The 21,724-nt window shown below is 45.3% G+C and overlaps 1 protein-coding gene across 1 annotated transcript; it reads right to left on the minus strand.

The window, feature by feature from the left end:
• Positions 1-986: 986 nt before the first annotated feature.
• mamdc4 (MAM domain containing 4) lies at positions 987-21,550 on the minus strand (the record flags this gene model as incomplete). The annotated part of the gene is made up of 29 exons (XM_079755596.1): positions 20,580-21,550; positions 18,769-18,858; positions 18,132-18,293; positions 17,775-17,900; positions 16,851-17,084; positions 16,188-16,313; positions 15,388-15,543; positions 15,069-15,172; positions 14,753-14,908; positions 13,924-14,014; positions 13,638-13,754; positions 12,832-12,930; positions 12,114-12,251; positions 11,414-11,553; positions 10,957-11,065; positions 10,762-10,866; positions 10,243-10,377; positions 9,312-9,439; positions 8,677-8,896; positions 7,659-7,796; positions 7,031-7,158; positions 6,787-6,877; positions 5,500-5,649; positions 5,264-5,389; positions 4,706-4,833; positions 4,001-4,103; positions 3,136-3,347; positions 1,693-1,761; positions 987-1,022 (listed from the first exon to the last, which is right to left on the minus strand). The coding sequence occupies exons 1-29, from the start codon at positions 20,632-20,634 to the stop codon at positions 987-989; spliced, it is 3,672 nt and encodes a 1,223-aa protein (XP_079611722.1). The 5' UTR covers positions 20,635-21,550.
• Between the last annotated feature and the right edge of the window lie 174 nt (positions 21,551-21,724).

A 21,724-nucleotide genomic window follows, 5' to 3' on the forward strand; every position in this document is an offset into this window, starting at 1 on the left:
TAAAAAGCTAAATTGAAGCATAAAACCAGCAAACTCTTGATTATTCTTAACTATGGTACAAGGTGTTAATCAGCCATTTTTAAATGTAGTTGTTTGTGACATCACAAGTGGGAGTTACCACCCTGTATGGCGGATAAATCAGCCTACCAGTTGGTAAAGTTAACTGTTTGTCAGAAATAGAAAACAAACAAGTAATCGAATCGTCAACTGAAAATTGGTAGAGCATTAGTTGCTCATGATGTAGGTGTGGGCGTGTGTGTGTGTGTGTATACATTGCTTTGAGTAAAACGATACACAGATTCACGGAGGGTCTTGTTCACAGTTTAATCTTTAATTCATTCAAACGTCATACACACTCCATCTTGTTTTCTGTGACATCGACCCTCTTTCATGTTTTGTTACATTTCAATTGCTACTTAAGAAGACAAATATTGTCAGATTCCTTTTCTAAACTCTCCTATATCATTGCATTCTATGTTTCCGGAGGTTAAATCATATCTAATTTGCCTCTGCAATGTTTATCAACCAACAATTAATCCTTTGTTCCACAACTGGGGTGTCGGTTAGCCAGTTAGCTAAATCTGAGGAACGCGCATGTTGTCATGCCAACTAGCGGTTCCCCCTCCGCCCCTGACGTCCGCTGTATCGCTGTTCTCCTTCAGACGACCATCCACAACTAGAGCTAGCTCTAGCGCCCATCGCAGAGTCTGCAGTACCTCCAGCTGGCCTCACTGATCCGGCCTGCACATTAGCCTGTTAGCATTAGCGCTCGTTGTGGCAGACACATACATCGTCGACCACACTGCTAATGTGCTTGTGTGTGTGTGTGTGTGTGTGTGTGTGTGTGTGTGTGTGTGTGTGTGTGTGTGTGTGTGTGTGTGTATCTGTGTGTCTGTACCAGGACGACACAAGCAGTTCTGCTGCTGTGATATCGCCATTCTCTCTTTGGCCACCTTCAGGTGACGCCCCTCCCTTGTCCCTCCCGCTCACGCCACCTCCTTCTCCCTGAAGGTCCCAGAGTCCTGCAGAGAAAACACACCTTTAACATTTAGTTTGACAAAAATGTAAAACATGAAAATTATTAAAGATCTGCAGCGGTGCACACAAACTGATATTCCCGTAGCTTCTGGCGCCGTATCTGCGCGAATCTAATCTGAACCTGAAGTGTGAATGCTGAATTCCGAATTTCTAATTTGGCAGCAAGCTAACCACATTATTTAGCTTGCTAAATAATGAGTTCTTTATGACATTCATGAGCCAATAGCGCAGAGGTTCTCAAACTTATTTTGTCAGGCCCCTGCTCGGGTCCAAATATTCTTTAATTATTGCAATGTTAAATAGGTTTTATCCTTTGGACAAAACACTTTAGACATCGAACTTTACCATCTTCTTGAACTACGGAGTCTGCTCTCAGTAAAAAAAAAGTACTAGTTTATGGAAACTTGCGTAATCTTGGCAAAGGCTTCTTGGTCGTAGGGAGCTAAAATAAACAAAATGTTTGCAGACAGGTTTTGTGTGATATTCAGTAGAATAAGACGGCAGGGCCCCAGAACACAACGCTCACATTGTACGAACTATTATACAAAGAATAGAAAAAAGGCGGTTACTTGTCACTCAAATGGATGATTTGATCCTTTGATTGACAGGTTCCAACATCTAAGGACACCATAAACCAACCCCTGCCGTACTCACAGAGGTTAGCACGTCGTTGAAGCCCGCAGCCATGGGATGGTTCTGAATTGATGGAATCGTCACGCGATCCTGAGGAAATTAATCCAATTACATTTATATAATATGATGTCCTCATGCACAACTCTTGAAACATAAATACAGAGAGCTTATTAACTAAGAACAACTGTAAAATTATGATAAACTACTGAGAACTACCAATAATTATACTGAACTAGAAACAACTACACAATAATGATAAACCACTGAGAACTACCAATGATTATACAGAACTAGAAACAACTACACAATAATGATAAACCACTGAGAACTACCAATGATTATACTGAACTAGAAACAACTACACAATAATGATGAACCACTAAGAACTACAATGAACTACTACTAGTGATTATACAGAACTATGATCAACTGATGTGAAATAGGTGTTTGGGTCACACAGGTAGAAGTATGGAACAGTTTGTTCCAATGTGTCAAAAGTGGAGTGGATTAGCACTAGCACAAGCTACGTGCTCCTGCTTGACTCACAGGATTAGCTAAAGTACAGACTGAAAACAAATGTCTCGCCTTGTCTGTACGTCTCTAACGAACCAACCCTCCACTCATTTGAACTTTGACTATTTTGTTATTTAGCAGACGGTTTTATCCAAAGTCACGCACAGGGATTTATTTTAAGACAGCATTCCTGTGCTATTAGTGGTTAGGCGTCTTGCATCATGGATGTCTGCAGGGAAAGCTGTCAAGGTTTTTGGGGATCAAACCTAGTACCTTTTACTTGGGGGTCAAACATTCTAACCACTGTGTGGTTAAAGAATCGGCAGGACCCCACGATACCGTATTACTACGTTGTTTGAGTGAGGATACAATGTATTGCAATATGTACTGTCGGCTGGGTTTAAAAAAAAAAAAAAAGTGATTTGAGGTGTATTGAACAAAAATCGGGCTTGTTTTACCACTGGACAATTAACCCTGGGTCTTACCAAACCGGCCAGTTCCCTAGTTGGTTTGTCAGTTCCTTGTGAGCTGTTGGTTTATCTCTGGCTACCTGTTTTCAGTGAGTCAAGGTGTGATCATTTGAGACAGGTTCAACAAGAGCCTTATGTTTTCCTGACCTCGCAGTGCAGAGTGTCAATATAGATGACCACACTATAGTCCTCTGTAGGAGGGTAGCATTAACCTAAATTAATATTTTTGAGTCAACCTGACTCATGTATTGTGAAGTTTCTTTCCCTCTTCTACTAACCATTAACCTAGCCTGCCCCTCCTACAGCTGCACCCCTTTTTAAGTCTTTATCATTCCAGGAAGTATCTAGGCTCACGGATTCCTGCAGGTTAGGTTGTGGAGGTTAGGAGATCCAACCCAGTGCCTATTGGCTGGGGATCAAACACCCTAAAACATACCACCAATGAATTTCCAAATGGAGGTCCATTTGAAGCGACCCTCACCTCGCTCTCTGGATCGTACACCCCGTTGACGATGCCTTTGCCCCCAGAGGAGGCGACTGATTGGCGGGCTGACCGACTGGGGATGAGCTGGTCGTCCGTCTCCCTGGTGCGCAGGTAAAAGACGAGGAGGCCGGCCAGCGAGCCCAGCAGGAGCAGAACCACGATGACGGCCGCGGCGATGCCACCGGCGTCGCTGCCTGCCTGGCCCCCCTCTGCACAACAACACGTGTTAATGAGGGCTGCTCTGTGGTGCAGGGCGGGATGGTGTGGTGGTAATGGGAAATGACATGCGAGCAAGGTAAGGTAGGAGGGAAAGTGTTGTAAGATGGGATGGTAAGGCATAAAATTGAATTATATAGGATAACGTAGCGGAGATAACAACAACGTTTGATCAGATCAGATAAGCTGAGGTAAGGTTGAGTAAGATGAGACAGAATAAATATATATGATACAATTAGATGAGTTAACATAAGTTTAGAAGGAGTCCGCTCAGATATTATTCAAACATAAGATACATTGAGAATGAGATGAGATAATATTGCAAACAATCGGTTGCTGAGCTAACAACAGATAACGGTTACATAACAGAAGACAAAAAAAAAAATTCAGATTAGCTGAATAAAGTATTCACGGATTAGGTCAATGATCAACTGACACTTCAGGAGGGGATGATAAATAAAAAAGAGAAACACATGTTTTCAAAAGGATTTTTTTCAACAACAAAAAAAATCGAATATTTCTGCACCTTTACAACACAGAAAGCTTATTGTTTGTGAAACAGGCATATAAAGCCCTCTGATATTAATAGAATTGGCTAAAGCTGACTTCCTGACTATGAGGGGCGGGGAGCGGTTCTGTTTCCTACCTTGTGGGTCTGTGACTCTGCCGTCACAGTCGGTGCCCACGGTGTACTGGATGTCATCCAGGGCCAGGACACCCGCAGAGCCCCGGACCCCCTCCAACACAATCTGGGGACAAGAACAGGTCATGGGAGGACAGCAACACACACTATCATGAGTGAGACTATTCATCGCTGTATTGTATTCTTGTTATTGCTTTCCACTGTGAAGGTAATATTTGAGTTTGTATATTTCTTCGTATTCATATTTAATTTTGTATCCATTTGATCCAATATATTGTATTGATGCCTTTGACCATGTACGCACTAACATGCGCTAACCTGGTAGCATTGGATGGAGGTGATGCTCACGTTGTATTGACCATCTTAGCTGTATTGTGTGTGTGCTAGCGTGCTAACCTGGTAGCTGTGGGGGGAGGTGATGCTATACGTTACATATAGCCCATGTGTTGCTATAGTGTGTGTTAGCGTGCTAACCTGGTAGCTGTGGGTGGAGGTGATGCTATACTTTATATATAAGCCATGTGTCGCTATAGTGTGTGTTAGCGTGCTAACCTGGCAGCTGTGGGTGGAGGTGATGCTATACTTTATATATAGCCCATGTGTTGCTATAGTGTGTGTTAGCGTGCTAACCTGGAAGCTTTCAGTGGAGGTGAAGCTATACTTTATATATAGGCCATGTGTCGCTATAGTGTGTGTTAGCGTGCTAACCTGGTAGCTTTCGGTGGAGGTGATGGTAATATTGAAGGGGGCCCAGGTGCCCTCCACCGCCTCCACCTTCAGCAGCTGGTAGAGACTGCTCACCCCCGTCAGCCTCCACACCTTCAGCACGTTGTCCGCTGGATGGAGCGATATGTGTACGATGTGACAACACCTTTAAGATGGTCGACCATTTGGAGTCTTGACCATGTTAATACAGTCCAGACCCCACTACAGTCCACATTGTTTGCTCTCACATGTTTGTTTGTTGATTAGTTACTAGTGTGTATTTGTTTGTGGGTTAGTCATGAGTGTGTATTTGTTTGTGGGTTAGTAATGAGTGTGTATTTGTTTGTGGGTTAGTCATGAGTGTGTATTTGTTTGTGGGTTAGTCATGAGTGTGTATTTGTTTGTGGGTTAGTAATGAGTGTGTATTTGTTTGTGGGTTAGTCATGAGTGTGTATTTGTTTGTGGGTTAGTCATGAGTGTGTATTTGTTTGTGGGTTAGTCATGAGTGTGCATTTGTTTGTGGGTTAGTCATGAGTGTGTATTTGTTTGTGGGTTAGTTACCAGAGGAGGGTCTGTGAGCCCAGAACCACAGACAGGTGCCCTTGGTTGGAGGGAGATGGGCGCTGACCAGCCAAGCATTCTGGTTGGCTGGCGTCCGACTGCTGCTGGGGAAGAACAGGAAATGACCTGTACAACGGGAACAGAAAGTCAGTGGGGGAAATATTCACCTTAAAAAATAATATTCTCTCCCCCTCTCCCTCTCTCTCTGTCTCTCTCTCGCTCCATTCCGGCCCTACCTCGCTCTGTCCCCAGTGTGTGGTCATGCATGGGGACAGGGTAGTGTGTTTCTGTCTCTCTGCTGGTGATGTCCCAGTCCAGCTTGTCCCGGTCCAGATGGTTGGTGTTGGTCCAGCCACACAGGCCCTGCTCCAGAGTACACTTGGAACCTGGACGTTGGAACCAGGAATACAGCTATAAACACAATATTATATACCACAATGATACTTATAGACATAACATTCTCCAGTTATACTATATAATGATGCAATACAATCACATATAGGTAATATCATACAATGTAATTATATTTTCTTTGCAAATCCTGGTTTACTGCTGCCAACTAGTTGCTAATATAATGAGTTTACTTCTACCATTAACGCAAGTTATGTCATTACGCCAACACAGTCCACTCACTGTGTTTTTGTTCATTGTTCAAAACAACTACAGTGGGGCTATGAGGTCAAATTCCACTTGGTGTGGGTGGGAAACCCTGTTCAACGCTCACTCACCATGATGATTTCACTTGAATGCTCCTCATGGTGTTAACTGTTCCTGTTTAACTGTTAATTCCTGAATCGTTACCTATTTATAATATTTGATTGTGATTGTTGGTAATGTTACGATTGTTTTATTCTTTCAATTGATTTGACGTAATAGTGGTGACATGAATGCGCGACCCCCCTCCTCCCTTATCACAAAGGCTGAATAAGGTGCTGGAACAACAGACGCACCCAGAGGGATTCATTAAGTCTTGGTTTAACTGACCATGGCTGACTGAGGTGAATTAACTCTGATCGCTGTCTCGGTAAATAAAGGATTGGCTGCCATGCAGAACTCCTCTCTGCTCTCAATGCAGGTCGTTTGTTTTTGTTTAACAGTGATGTTCTTTTTAATTAAAAAACTAAAGTACTGTTGAGATTGACTGTAGCCCTATTTATAATATTAGATATGTTCTTTATTTGTGTTTGTGTTATATTTAAAAACGCACAACCAAAGGTTAATAACTATTGAATTGCTCTTTTAATATTTATAATTGTATGTTTCCGCAATTACAATTCTAGTTATTCTAGATATTTAGGATCCGCTTTTGTTTTCAAAAACACAACACATGAGCACCTCAAAGTGCAGACAGTGACTTACAGTGAATATTGATTGTAGTCATGGAATTTAAATGCTTTAAGAGTTTGAAAGCACTGTAGGTCAATTAGAGACACTTCACCATCCCAGCCTGCTCTTGGTGAAGCTTAAAATGGAATGAAATCAGAATAAAATACATCTGTCATTTTAAAACACCGCAAACAAACCTTCGCTCTCACAAGGATGAGCCAGCAGGGAAACGTCGTCAACAGCAACACTTGTGTCCTTTCCCCCTCCCCCGACCACCTCGAACTCCAACTGGACGCAAATCATACACACATTTGTGTTTGACATTTGTACTATTCAACGTCCCACCTTTGTAAACACCTAATTTTTCTACAAACACACCACACATCCACCTTGGGAATTGTGTGTGTGTGTCTGTCTGTCTGTGTGTGTGCGAATACTGACCTGCCAGTCTACCAGGTTGCTGCTGATGTTGGCGTTGCCATGGCGCCAGACATCTCCTTGGTCGAGGTTGTTAGAAAAGAGCTTCACTCTGTCTCCCGTCACCGGCTTCATGTATACGCTGAAGAGACCTTCACACACACACACACACACACAAACACACACACACATACACACACGTTAAAGTGTCTAATGTTTGTGCTTGCGTGAGTGCGTGTGCGCATATGTGTGTGCATGTGTGGGTGCCTCACCAGGATGTTCTGGCCCATGTTGTACCAGTGTGTGTATGTGTGTGTGTGTGTGTGTGTGTTTGCGTGTGCATGAGCGTGTGTTTGTACGTGTTTGCGTGCGTGCATGTGTGTGTTTGTTTGTGTGTGTGTGCGTGCCTCACCAGGGTGTTCTCGCCCATGTTCTACTAGTGTGTGTATGTGTGTGTGTGTGTATGTGTGTGTGTGTGTGTGTGTGTGTGTGTGTGTGTTTATGTTTGGATGAGCGTGTCTGCATGTGCGTGTGTGTGCGTGCATCACTAGGGTGTTCTCGCCCATGCTCTACAAATGTGTGTGTGTTTGTGTGCATGTGCGCGTGTGTGTCTTGATGTGTGTGTGTGTGTGTGTGCACACGCCTGCCTCACCAGGGTGCTTCCCTCCCATGTGGTACCAGAAGTGGACACACTGGGCGCCACTGGAGCCCGGTTGGAGCGGGGATCTCAGGGTGCTGAGGCCGTCCAGCCCCAGGTCGCCCACACCACTGTACACCATCATGTAGTACCCTGGGGGCCAATACACACCTTTAGTACTGAGGGGATACGCTCTGTCTCACAATACACACCTTTAGTACTGAGGGGATACGCTCTGTCTCACAATACACACCTTTAGTACTGAGGGGATACGCTCTGTCTCACAATACACACCTTTAGTACTGAGGGGATACGCTCTGTCTCACAATACACACCTTAAGAACTGAGGGGATACGCTCTGTCTCACAATACACACCTTTAGTACTGAGGGGATACGCTCTGTCTCACAATACACACCTTAAGTACTGAGGGGATACGCTCTGTCTCACAATACACACCTTTAGTACTGAGATAAGCTCTGTATACTCTGTATGCGGGTCATTAGTTTAGTTACTAACTGCTCATAACTCACAACCATTCATTATAAGTATCATTTGGATAAAAGTGTCTGTTAAATAAGAGTTCACTTTATTGTCTGATTTGTTCGGAGCTACCAGAGGGATTTATATAATTGGTAGCATATATAATGCTGTGAACATCAGCCCTGTACACAGCGGCCTGGTCGTAGGACAAACACAGCTGTTCTGAGGATACTAGTTATGGGTCGGCTCCTTTTATGTTCCAGGAGGGTAAACTAAAGGAGTAGCCTACTATAAGCCTACTATATATGTGCACTGGCTTAACAAATGGAGCAGACCCATAATAATACACATGTTAGTGTCCTTCATAACAAAGTCCTACGACGACGCTCTGTGAACAAGTCCTGAGGCGACTACCGAGGCATTATATTAACTGTATAGCTGTCTTTTTATTTGTTAATTGTTAATTTCATTAAGGAGCCGGTAGGCATATTCCGACAGTACATACAAAAACACACAAACTCATCCAATCCTAAAAACCCTCTCCCCCTCACCCATCGCCGTCTCCAGCGTGTGGTCCGCTTTGGGGCCCCCGGTGGAGGCCGCCGCGTGGCCGTTCCACTGGCCCCAGCGGACGGCCCCCGAGCTGGTGTAGCCACACACCTGGCCCTCGAAGGAGCAGAGCCGCGGCACACCGCAGGGCCGCTCCAGGAGGGCCACGTCATCGATGGCGACGCGCCCGTCGAAGCCCCAGCGCAGCACCTCAAACACCAGCTGTCGGCGTGGAGACGGGACATCGGTTGAGGTTGTGTAAACATACGGGTTCGTGAAGATGCATTTCGATTTTTGTTTGTTTTGGAAACTACGAAATACGATACAGAAGCCCTTCAGAAACAAACCGCTGTCCTGCTGAATTCACTGGACAGCCACACAATTCACAATCTTAGCCCTTAGTTAGTTCCTATCACATCAAAGGTACATCTCAATAATACTTGTAATAGTCATCAACACTTATAATTATAGATTGCTGCGAAGACTCTAAATTACACGTTAATACATTTTTCAGAATGTGCTAAATGAAGCAGAGCCAGCTGTATCATTATAATACTTGAACTAAACCAACAGTCTCAACAAGGAGGTAATCCTTTAATTGGGTACATAGTGCTAGAGAGGTGAGTGCCAGCCATACCTGGAAATTGCTGAGCTGATGAGGGACTGTGCAGTGTTCTTCATGCCAGAAGTTTCCATGAGCTCCGCTGCGTGACCATAGCAACACCTCATGGCCGAAGCCGTCCGTCAGTTTCACATTCAGTACGCCTGCACGTGATTGGTGGATGGCAAATGGTAATGGGAAGACACATTTGAATTAATTTTAAGCATGACAATATATTTTTATTTCTATTGATATAGCAGTTAGAGAGCAATTGGATAAATGTTCGTGTAAAAACATTTGTATGTGATTCATTATCGGGAAATGTGAAAAAGGTATTAACCATTGAAAGAAAATGAAAGACTGCAACTAAGAATTATATGGTTTCATCAAAATATATACACCAATTACAATTGCATTGGGGGCATTTTGTTTTGTAACATTTCAAAATAATCCAAATTAAGTATTTGAAAACCATTTGAAAAACAATCAAGCCTTTGAGAAACAGTCTGCATGCGATCATCACCGGTTGGTCTCCAGGTTCAAGGTAACATTGAACTCAGCTGTGGTTTGTACCTGTCTGCATGTCTGAACCATGGTTTGTACCTGTCTGCGTGTCTGAGCCGTGGTTTGTACCTGTCTGCGTGTCTGAGCTGTGGTTTGTACCTGTCTGCGTGTCTGAGCCGTAGTGTTTGTACCTGTCTGCGTGTCTGAGCCGTGGTTTGTACCTGTCTGCGTGTCTGAGCCGTGGTTTGTACCTGTCTGCGTGTCTGAGCCGTGGTTTGTACCTGTCTGCGTGTCTGAGCCGTAGTGTTTGTACCTGTCTGCGTGTCTGAGCCGTGGTTTGTACCTGTCTGCGTGTCTGAGCCGTGGTTTGTACCTGTCTGCGTGTCTGAGCCGTGGTTTATACCTGTCTGCGTGTCTGAGCTGTGGTTTGTACCTGTCTGCGTGTCTGAGCCGTGGTTTGTACCTGTCTGCGAGCCGTAGAGCTTGTAGTAGAAGGCCAGGCAGCGGTCTGTAGGGAAGGCCTGCTGGGGGAAGGAGAGCAGGCGACCGGACCCCCCCCTCAGAGACGGGTCCCATAGGTCAACCACCAGACTCCGACCTGGTAAGGGTTAGTTAGGGTTAGCTAGTTAGTTTGTTTAGCCACCACCAGACTCTTACTCTGGGATTAGTTAGGGTTAGTTAGTTAGTTAGTTTAGCCAACACCAGACTCTTACCTGGAGGGTAAGGTATGGTTAGAGTAATTTATTGATTATTTTAGCTTCCATCAGGCTTTTACTCGAACAGGACAGAATATTGGTGAACGTGTCAGTAGAATTTGTTACAATTTGATTCTAAGAGCTGAAAGGCTCAGACAATATAATTCTAAAAATGTGCATTAAAATAAATGATAATATCATCCTATTTGTTCGGATAATCTTTGGTCACGATCATGATCATCGTTCATTATTTAGACGATCATCTTTGGCTGTGAGCCTGGTGTTACCGGTCCCGATGGTGTGGTCCATTCCCGGGAGCAGCGTCCAGTCGAAGTTATCACTGTGGTCCTGGTACCAGTCACACAGCCCGTCCTCAAAGTTACACGCCAGGCCTGCCGGGGACCAGAGAATACAGTACAATGGTACAGTGGAGCCACAGTGTAAACCCATGGCACAGAGGCAGCGGTGGGGGGGGGCTCTACCTGAGGGGGAGGAGGGCAGGTTGTTGGGGTGGCAGCGGTGGAAGCGGACGTCCTTCACTCGGACGGTGGCGTTCAGACCCAGAGTCGCGGCCCGAGCTTCAAACGCCAGCTGAACGGCAACAAAATTAAAACACATTGAAGCTGGATCGTTGGAAGCGGGTTATTCAATCAAGAGGACTCTGTCTTATTTGAATCGTTATTCGGATACATTTGATGACGTCATTCTTCAAAGTACTACTGTTTGAATACAGTTTGTTTCTGTTCTGTGTAATTTTTACGATGGCGACGTTCAAACGTCATTGGCGGTAAGCTCCCAGGACCTTCGGCTGGGAAGTGGAACTTCCCACACACTGCACTGCTCGCTCTGTTTATCTGCAGTGTGGTCACCATGGTCTGAGGGATGTCCCCTCAGACATGTATTTGTCTGTTTATTTATTTACTTGTTTGTGTTTTTTACCTGGAAGCGATGTTGTCGATGACCAACTGTCACCTCGGCCACGCGCCAGGCCGTCTCCTCAGGGCCGGTCTTCCCACTGAACTCCCACAGCTTAGGCAACTGGCCCCTCAAGCTGTCAATCAGTCGGACTGACAGGTCTCCTGCACGTGATTGGAGGAAAAGTGATTGAAGTGGGAGGAGACAGCACTGCAGAGCTGACTAGTTGGCATTAAACTCAGGAGCACTTCTATGGAATTCTATAGTCTGACGTTTGGTAAAAAAGTAAGAAAGAACTTATGACCTTGAAGTATAAAGAGGGACAAAACAGATACATGTATCTATACGTCTCTTCATACAATCCATCCATCGATTCATCCATGTATTCATCAATTCATTTCATGTACCTCTCTATCTTTCTCTCAATATTCATCCATACAGCCATGCAATTTCAGCAATTCAGCAATTTCATCCACTCATCTCGCTTTCTTTATCTCATTATCATCCATCCATCCATCCATCTCTTTCTCTATCCATCCATCTATCGCAATATCATTCTCTCTATCCATCCATACATCCATCCATCTCTCTCTCCATCCATCTATCTCTGTATCATTCGCTCCATCCATCGGTCCTTTCTGTATATTTCTGTTACTATCCATCCATCATCCAGTCCTCCACCCCTCCCAGCCATATAACTACTGGTGCATGGGGGCCCGCATACCAATGTGGTCGGGGGCTCCGGTGAGGGCGTAGGAGAAGGAGAGGCTGCAGGCCGGCCCCGAGGGCCCCAGGGGAGGAGTTCTGCACTGGGCGTCCGTCAGCTGCTGGCCAGGGGCCCCGGAGACATACAGGTACTCCTCTACAGGGGGAGAGAGAGAGCGAGAGAGGTAGGCAAGGCATGAGGAGAGAGAGGGCAGGAGAGGGGGGAGAGAGAAGACATGAGTAGAGAGAGAGAGAGAGGGAGAGAGAGTAGAGAGAGAGGGAGGGGGAGAGGGAGGGAAAGAGGGAGGGGGAGAGAGCGAGAGAGAGAGAGAGAGAGAAATAGAGGAACAGAGAGGGAGGGAGAGAAAGGAGGTTCTCAAGACAAGAGAGAGGAAAAGAAAGAAAGAAAGAAAGAAAGAAAGAAAGGTAGAAATATAAAGAGGGAGAGAGGTAGAGGTAGAGTGAGAGAGAAAGAGAGAAGAGGGAAATAGAGAGAGCAAGAGGGAGGGAGAGAAAGGAGGTTGTCAAGATATGGAGAAAGGGAGGGAGAGTGAGATGTTGGAAGAGATAGTGGGACAATAAGTAAAGGAGAGCGATTGGCAGGAGAAGGAGCAGGCAGAACAAAAAGAGGGGAGGGGAATTACCAGATGAAACCCAATGGTGGTGGATTACAAAGCAGTAAATTGCCAAACATGCCCTGCTTTACACAGTGACATAAATGGCTGACATGCTGATACCTTTGGGGATGGAGTTAGAATTCTTATGCAGCGTCCAGGCTTGACTTCCAATGCTCCTGTCTGTCCAACCTGAGCTGCCCTTATCGTAGGAGAAATCACCTAGCAAAATAAGAGAGCGGTATGTCGTTATTACGCCTCAAAGTTTGGATATGTAGGAGCAGCCAGATTAAGGTTTTCCTGCCCTGCAACGTGTCCTCGAGATGATTCACAAGGATTGCGAAAAAAGTTACGCAATCCTTTACGGAGACAATCTATGAAAAGTGAGCCTCATTCCCCTTCACTGAGTCTGAACGACCCCTGACCTGTTCTGATACAAACTACCACACCGATAGTTCAGTCATTGGGGTTTTATTATTATTTAAACTAAATACTCAACAGTGATTTTAAAGCCCCGTCCATTTAAAAACATTTCTTGGCAATCCACAAAAATAAGGTACATGACTTTTTGTAACTATAGCTAAAACCTTGTTTCTGAACCCCTGTAATTGACTTTTGTATTTTGTGGCAGATTGTGTTTACCACAAATGGTTAGTCCACATGGTCTCAAACATCGACTGTATAAATACTTGAAAGAGATTCAAGACTCGAATAGATTAGGAATTTAGTCATCTCATCATCATCATCATCATCATCATAATCTTTACTCAATCCAACATCAGGGTGGACATGCCCACTTGCGATGTCACAAATAGGCAGATTCTCAGAAGGCTTTTAATGGCTAATCCACGTAAAGGGCCTCTTCAACTCATTATCAACCCACAACATCATCATCTTCTAGGCCCAGGGCCAGAGGTCTGTGAGCTCACCACACGTGTCTTCGTCAGCGGACTCTGAGCAGTCGGTGGCGAAGTCGCACATCTTGCTGCTCTCGATGCAGGGATCTCCAGGGGGATGGGGGAATTCCGTCAACTTTGTCATGTTTTCTAGAAAGAACTAAAGATTACTAACTATTTTTTCTTCTAATAATAATAATAAAATGACTCCTGGTTCATTCTGTGAATCAACGATTGGTCGTCATGATTAACCAACGGGGAGAGCCCTGTCTAGTGTCTGATGGGCTACGGGTGGTGTAGGATCTGTGGAGGGGTTCACCTGATGATCTGACACAGCCGGGGGACAGACGCAAGCTGTCGACTCCAATCCCCCCATACTCAGCATCCCTGATGGCTGCCACCACCAGGATCTGAGGCACAGAGGAGAAACATGAGAACTCAAGAGAACACAGAGCTCCCTCACTCTCTCCCTCCCTCCCTCCTTCCCTCCCCTCACTCCCTCCCTCCCTCCCTCCTTCCCTCCCCTCTCTCCCTTTCTCCCTCTCTCCCTCCCGCCCTCCCTTCCTCCTTCCCTCCCTCACTCCCTCCCTTCCTTCCTCCTTCCCTCCCCTCTCCTCTCTCCCTCCCTCCCCTCTCTCCCTTCCTCCCTCTCTCCCTCCCTCCTTTCCTCCCATCTCCCTTCCTCGCTCACTCCCTCCCTCCCTCCTTCCCTCCCATCTCCCTTCCTACCTCCCTCCCTCTCTCCCTCCCTCCCTCTCTCCCTCCCTCCCTCCTTCCCTCCCCTCTCTCCCTCCTGCCCTCACTCCCTCCCTCCCTCCTTCCCTCCCCTCTCTCCCTCCCGCCCTCACTCCCTCCTTCCCTCCCTCACTCCCTCCCTTCCTTCCTCCTTCCCTCCCCTCTCCTCTCTCCCTCCCTCCCTCCCCTCTCTCCCTTCCTCCCTCTCTCCCTCCCTCCTTTCCTCCCATCTCCCTTCCTCCCTCACTCCCTCCCTCCCTCCTTCCCTCCCATCTCCCTTCCTACCTCCCTCCCTCCCTCCCTCCCTCCCTCCCTCCTTGCTGTGAGGAGGAAGCAAACAGCCCTAACATAATCTGACCAGTTCTGTTTCCGTGTCAGACAGTCCTCTTGGACGGGAGGAGAGCTTCGCTCACCTGGAAGGTGGTGTTGGCCACCACCTCCACCTCTGCCTTCACCCACAGGTCCCCCAGGTCACCGCCCCGCTCCCAGACTGGGGCGATCTTGTAGCTTACAACCAGGACGGATAGACCCCCGGCCCGCGGCCCAAACTGATGGGTGTACATCACCAGCTACAGACCGGGGGAGAAACACACACACACACACACACACACACACACACTGCGTTACCATGGCTGCAGACTTTGACGTCTGGGTCGTGTCCGAGGGCTGTGCGAATAAAGCCAAACAGACATTGACTTTGACTGTTTTTTGTGGGTGTTTTGAGTTCACCTTGCAAGGGTGTGTGCTGTTGGTGGGTTCCAGGATTGGACTTTGAAATACCGCCCAATCATGTTTCAGCCCCCCCTCGGGCACGGTTACGTACAGGAAGTGACCTGTGATGACATAGTGAAGACGCGCAACACATATTACGTTGTGAGTATGCTAACTGTCCATCTATCGTCTCACGACGTTCTTCTAATATTCCGCCTGAAAGTCAACGTCAAAACTCAAAGCCACACATTTGAACACTGAGCCTAAATTTACATCAAAATATATAAATCTGATAAACAGTACAATGATTAGGGCTGACGTTTAAAGGAATCGTCACCTGTGACGCTGTTGGTTGAATGGTCTCTGCCGGGCCCTTTGAGCGGGTCGGTGCTGGAGATGTTGTTCTGAGAGGTCCGTGTCCATTTCAGACCGGAAAAAGATCTCAGGTCCCAGTCACACAGATCTTCCTCAAAGTCACATGCCTGGTAGCCCTCTGCAGACAAGGTGGTCAAATGACTCTTCTCAGTCATTTGATTGTAGCTACCGCCACACAAATGTTATTTTAATCTGTATGTTACATTGTATTTGTGCCGGACCATTGTGTCCTCACAAGGATTTATCTGGTGTTTGAATTGTTGCCCCATCTCAAATTGTAGGAAGTTACTTCAAGATTTCAAAACCTGCATATTTAAATGTATTGCAAGATTTATATTGCAACATAAAATAAGTACCAAACATATAGGTAAATTGACCTTTACGTTATAAGCTTAATAGCAAGTAGTATTTGCTAAGTAGCTAAGTTACAATTAAAAATACAAAAAACAGAACTAAGGAGGACATCTATTGAACACACTAAGGTATTACATCTTGAACTGTGACATAACTACACCCTCACTTGGGTCGTCTGATCCCCTACCTCATCATTTCCATTCGATCCTTTACATAGTGTTTGCGCTATATTCTTGCTTTAATTGCATGTTCCCTTCTGACTTTAGGGATAGGTTACCTTTTTACACACAATTGTTGGCCCCAATTTAATTATTAGGCCTACTGCAAAAAAATTAAAAAAAGGCCCATCACTCGCTGATCAAAAAGATTCAACATTCGATGCATGTGATTAAGGCGCTGATCCCTCACCGCACTTCAGCTCATCGGTGCCGTCGCCACAGTCGTCGGTGCCGTCGCAGACCTGGCGCTGCTCTACACATCCCCCGCGCGCACACTGCAGCATGCCGTCTGCGCAGAGCCCTGACGCGCTCGGCGCTGAGGAAGAGAGGGGCCACGGCGGAGGAGACGCTAGCAACATTCTTACTACATGACAACAAAGCTCTGGATATGGTATTCATTGTCAAAACCAACATAAAACACAGCAGAAAGAATTGTTGCTATTTTTCTCTTTGTACGTTTTTTTTTCTTTACGTATGAATCTTTATCTTCCTCTAACTAGTTGATGTGTTGTCATGGCCTACCCTGCTTTGATTGTGGTTAGCAACAGCTTTTTGTCCCACGATTTTTAATGGGTAACAAAAACATGTATTCTAAAAATAATATCAAAAAGGTAATTGATGTATTCAAAATCAAGTTTTGTAAAGAAAAAAAAAAAATGATATAGTAATGAAGTGTAAATGTCATTTTAAAGTACCTCAAAATAAATTAAACTTAACGTAATAGAGCGTAAAGTTATTTAAGCTTCATGTAGACAATGTAAATTTAATCTTTAATTTTTAACACAATTTAATCTTTAATTTGTAACATAAATGCAACTTAATGCAAACGTGACCCCATATAAATGTAGCTCACCGGGCAGAGCGCAGTCAAGGAACTCCAGCTGGTCGACGGCGATGTCGCCACGGAGACCCTCGGTGCGCTTGGTTTGCAGATATATTTGGAATCCGAATGGGATGCGACCGAGGAAAATGTCGGCCTCCCTCCAGGCGTTGACACTAGAGTGACCGGGCCGCCAGACTACCAGACCCGAACCGTTCAGATGTAACACAGACGCCCACAGCGGCGTCTGCCCCAGACCTGTTAGTCCTAGAGGGGGTTACAGAGAGGGAGAATGGAGGTAGAGAGAGAGAAGGTGTGCTTTAAATAAGTGCTGAGCAGTTCAGGGTATTGTTTCAGTCGGACGAGAAAAGGCTTGTTCCACTCCCACTCTCTTGCTTTGTGATTGTCCAGTTGTGAAATCTGGGTTCCCCGTGTTCCGTGTTCTAAGTTGACCCCTAGACTAGGTTCCTTTGTGTTCTGTATATTCCGTTGTGTCTAATAGTTTCTATTGCGTGTGTGTATGTTGTCCCTGATACTTCTAGAGCGATGCAGTGTGTGTGTTTCCTGATACCTGGGTTCTAGAGCAGTGTGTGTGTGTGTGTGTGTGGTCCCTGATACCTGAGTTCTAGAGGAGTGTGTGTGTGTGTGTTTGTGTGTGGCTGTGTGTGTGGTTCCTAATACCTGGGTTCTAGAGCAGTGTGTGCGTGTGGTTCCTAATACCTGGGTTCTAGAGCAGTGCAGTGCGTGTGGTTCCTGATACCTGGGTTCTAGAGCAGTGTGTGCGTGTGGTTCCTAATACCTGGGTTCTAGAGCAGTGCAGTGCGTGTGGTTCCTAATACCTGGGTTCTAGAGCAGTGCAGTGCGTGTGGTTCCTAATACCTGGGTTCTGGAGCAGTGTGTGCGTGTGGCTCCTAATACCTGGGTTCTAGAGCAGTGTGTGCGTGTGGTTCCTAATACCTGCGTCCCACATGAAGTATCGGAGGCGCAGGCGGCAGGTCGGAGAGGTGTTAGTCATCGTAGGTGAGACCAGCTTTGCGGTCAAGGGGCTGCTGGCTGACACGGCCTTCACGCCCATAAAGTGACCTACCGAATGTCACACAATAAATATACCAACCTATACCAACCTCTTCGTCTGAAGAAACTATCACAATGCTACATTGCCCGCCCCATTAGGTCACTGCATTATAACATGACATGGCCGTCATGTTATATAACATGGCCGTCATGTCATATGCCATGGCCGTCATGTCATTTGCCATTGCTGTCATGTCATATGCCATGTCATGATTCAGTAGGTCATATGCTGTGCTCCACCTGAGGCGGTGCCGGTGGTGTAGTCGGAGGAGGGGCCGCTGGTGGGCGGGGTCTCCCCTCTCTGATGCTTCTCCCAGGTGTAGCTGGGGGAAGGGACTATGGAACGCCACCCACAGGAGGTCGCTTCATCAAAGGTACACGCAAAGCTCTTCCCGCTGTAGCCTAGGGAAACATCAAGGGTCTTAATCACCTGGCGGCCATCTTGGTAGCATCTTGGTTCTGAAGACTAGCAGGGTGATGGAACTGAATGCGGATTTCAATTCAATTCAACTTTATTTGTATAGCCCTTAATCACAGTTAGTAATGACTTTTCAACTTCAAACCTGGGGGTAAAACAGGGGACCTTTAGAAAATTACATTTTAGAAAGCATACAAATGATGTTGGCTAACTGAATAAAACAGTACCGAAAAAGGAAATCAGCTTGATTGAGGTGCAGCTTCTCAGTGTAGACAAGTGATAACGATGATAAATAAATGATAGAATGATGATAGTAGAGACAAATAAAGTAGGCCTATATATAATGGACACAATAAAAGACATTAACATGTTTATTCATTACCCAATCCTACAAAATATAGGTTGTTTGTCTTCTAAGAGCTAATAAATAAAGATGAATACAAAACGGGTTCATCTTACCACAGTGGCTTTCATCGCTACAGTCGGTACAGTCACATGTGAAGTCACACCTCCGTCCCGGGGACAGGCACTCTTCATGGACGCCTGCAGCTGTGTGGATGGTAGAGATGCAAACTGGTTGATAATGGTGTCCGATCCACCACCCAACGGTTCTCCGATCCAATCCCAATGTACGCAGTCGACCTGTTGGGACCCTTGAGCAAGATGCTCCTAACCCCTACCTGCTCCTTAATGACTTTCATCTAAAATAACTTTAAGCTCCCTTTAAGATCCCCAGAATTAAGTCAGAAGTCTGAAAAAATCACGTAATCCTCTTGTGTCTACGAGACCCCTTGAACATGCAAAAACTTGCCTACATCTGACTTCTTCGGTCCGTTTGTGGTTCTGCCTTGTATGTTGCTTAGTTTCTCAGAGGTAGCCTTTAAGTAACCTCCCTTATTCAGCCTGTGAAATTTAAGTCAGAATTCTGACTTTATTCTGAGATTTCTGACTTTAACCTCAGAATTCTGATTTTAAACTCAGAATTCAGACTTTATTCTCAGAATTCAGACTTTAATCTCATTTTTCTGATTTTAAACTCAGAATTCTGACTTTATTCTCAGAATTCTGAATTAAAACTTAGAACTCCAAGAGATACACATGTACCCATCCTCTTCCATAGATAAGTAATGCACAAATACATAGGTAATCATTTCACGTAATTTCATAATTTTAGTTTCTTACAGTAGTAGTCCAGCAAACGAACGGAAGATTTGTGTAATTTTACAGGAATATCACTATCTCTTTACATTTATATGTTCTCATCTGTTATTAAATGCCATGCCTGTTGGCTATCTTTCAATCCTGTTTCCATTATATATTTTTACTTCTACACATTTCTGTTGGCAAGCACAGCCGACAGGATCCTATATCTCAGCAAGACAAGTACATCTGTGAATGTGTTTGTGATGAGTAAACTAAGGTCTGTGGTTAATATAACCTTCAAATATTATTTCACTATTACATAACATTCTGTACAACCTCAAAAGGTCTTCCTAATGAATGAAAGGAACACCCTTTGGGAGATGATAGGGGCACTTTGGGTAATCTAACCCGGTACCCTAGGTCATCATCACTCAGTGCTCTCCTGGTAACAGGGTCAAAGGCCATTGGTGCAGTCACTTTGAACCGTATTAAGTACCTTCATCCTGCCAAAGGTTGTCCGATTATCCATATCCCCTGCAATGCTACCTTTATCACAGGATGTGACTTTAAGTGCACACGTGTGTGTCTGTGTTCATTTGCCATACCCCAGATAGCAAGTGTCTTACGCATTGTGAAAATGTGACAATGTCTTGCACTTTTAACATTGTATTATCTACTGAATATAAAAGGAAAAAAACACACAGTTCTTCATGAACAAAACACAATCTATGTAATTGCCCAAAAGAAGTATTGCGGATTAGTGTTTTTTTTATCTTTCTTAATTGGCTTAGTTTATATTGACCCCATATCTCTGACCCTAAACATGAGATATGTGTTGCCCTAATCAGCACATTAGGAGATGCATTCTGAATTCCTAAACATATAATTACTAATTAATTATTATTTTTTTGTGCAACTCTAAATCAAACACTATTATCCCAGAGTATGTAGGCTACAGATTTAATCAATTAAATCTGGAGTTCCCAGAAAGACTTTGTACGGGACATCACATACATTTGCAGCAATTCGAAAAATCCACAAAGAATGTCGCTCTTGGTTAACCTCATAAATATTTCCCCTAACTTTTCACAGCATAGGATCCATAAGGCGGCTGGGTGCAGACTCACCCCACTGGAACATCAGTATGAGGACAAAGGCTGTGTGAGTGCTCGCTAGCTCCATCTTCCTTCAGCTCCGTCCTCAACCAGGATCTGCTCTCCACTGGTCTCCCTCCACCTAGCAGCCCCGCTCCACTCTGACCCTGTCAGATAGACCGTCCCTCCGCCTGATAACAGGTGGACTTTACATCTGACACATCCGCAACCTGGCCTCGTAAACTCATAAAAGCCCTCAGGGCCGACTCTTTAGAATGAAACAGGTCAGCATGGAAAGTTTGACGATATAGCCAAACACGTGCACCACCACCTCCTCACCTTCTGAACCTAAACATATTACAATGAATTATAATATGGCATTACAATGTGGGGAATACACAACGTGCTTCAGTGTGGCCGTAAAACAATTCATGTTTGATCCTCACGTGATAATCAAGGAATAATAATAAGGATGTACAAAACAAATCGATTAACATATTTGAAAGACTTCGAAGGTGGAAATATTTATCATACAGTGTTCCAAAGAAAGAGGCCTACAGGTAGGGGTTATGTGTCTCAGTCCAGAGGCCTACAGGTAGGGGTTATGTGTCTCACTCCAGAGGCCTACAGGTAGGAGTTATGTGTCTCACTCCAGAGGCCTACAGGTAGGAGTTATGTGTCTCACTCCAGAGGCCTAAATTGTAGGAGTTATGTCTCACTCCAGGTAGGGGTTATGTGTCTCACTGCAGTAGGCCTACAGGTAGGGGTTATGTGTCTCACTGCAGTAGGCCTACAGGTAGGGGTTATGTGTCTCACTCCAGAGGCCTACAGGTAGGGGTTATGTGTCTCACTCTAGGAGGCTAGGTAGGGGTTATGTGTCTCACTCTAGGTAGGAGTTATGTGGCTCACTCCAGAGGCCTACAGGTAGGGGTTATGTGTCTCACTCCAGAGGCCTACAGGTAGGGGTTATGTGTCTCACTCCAGGTAGGAGTTATGTGTCTCACTCCAGAGGCCTACAGGTAGGGGTTATGTGTCTCACTCCAGTAGGCCTACAGGTAGGGGTTATGTCTCACTCCAGGTAGGGGTTATGTGTCTCACTCCAGGTAGGGGTTATGTGTCTCACACTGGAACACTGGAAACAAAGAGACAGTTATTCAAAAGTATTTTTATTATCCCAT

The sequence above is a fragment of the Pollachius pollachius genome (genome assembly GCF_949987615.1).
Source record: "Pollachius pollachius genome assembly, chromosome: 18".
In the NCBI taxonomy this organism is placed as follows: Eukaryota; Metazoa; Chordata; class Actinopteri; order Gadiformes; family Gadidae; genus Pollachius; species Pollachius pollachius.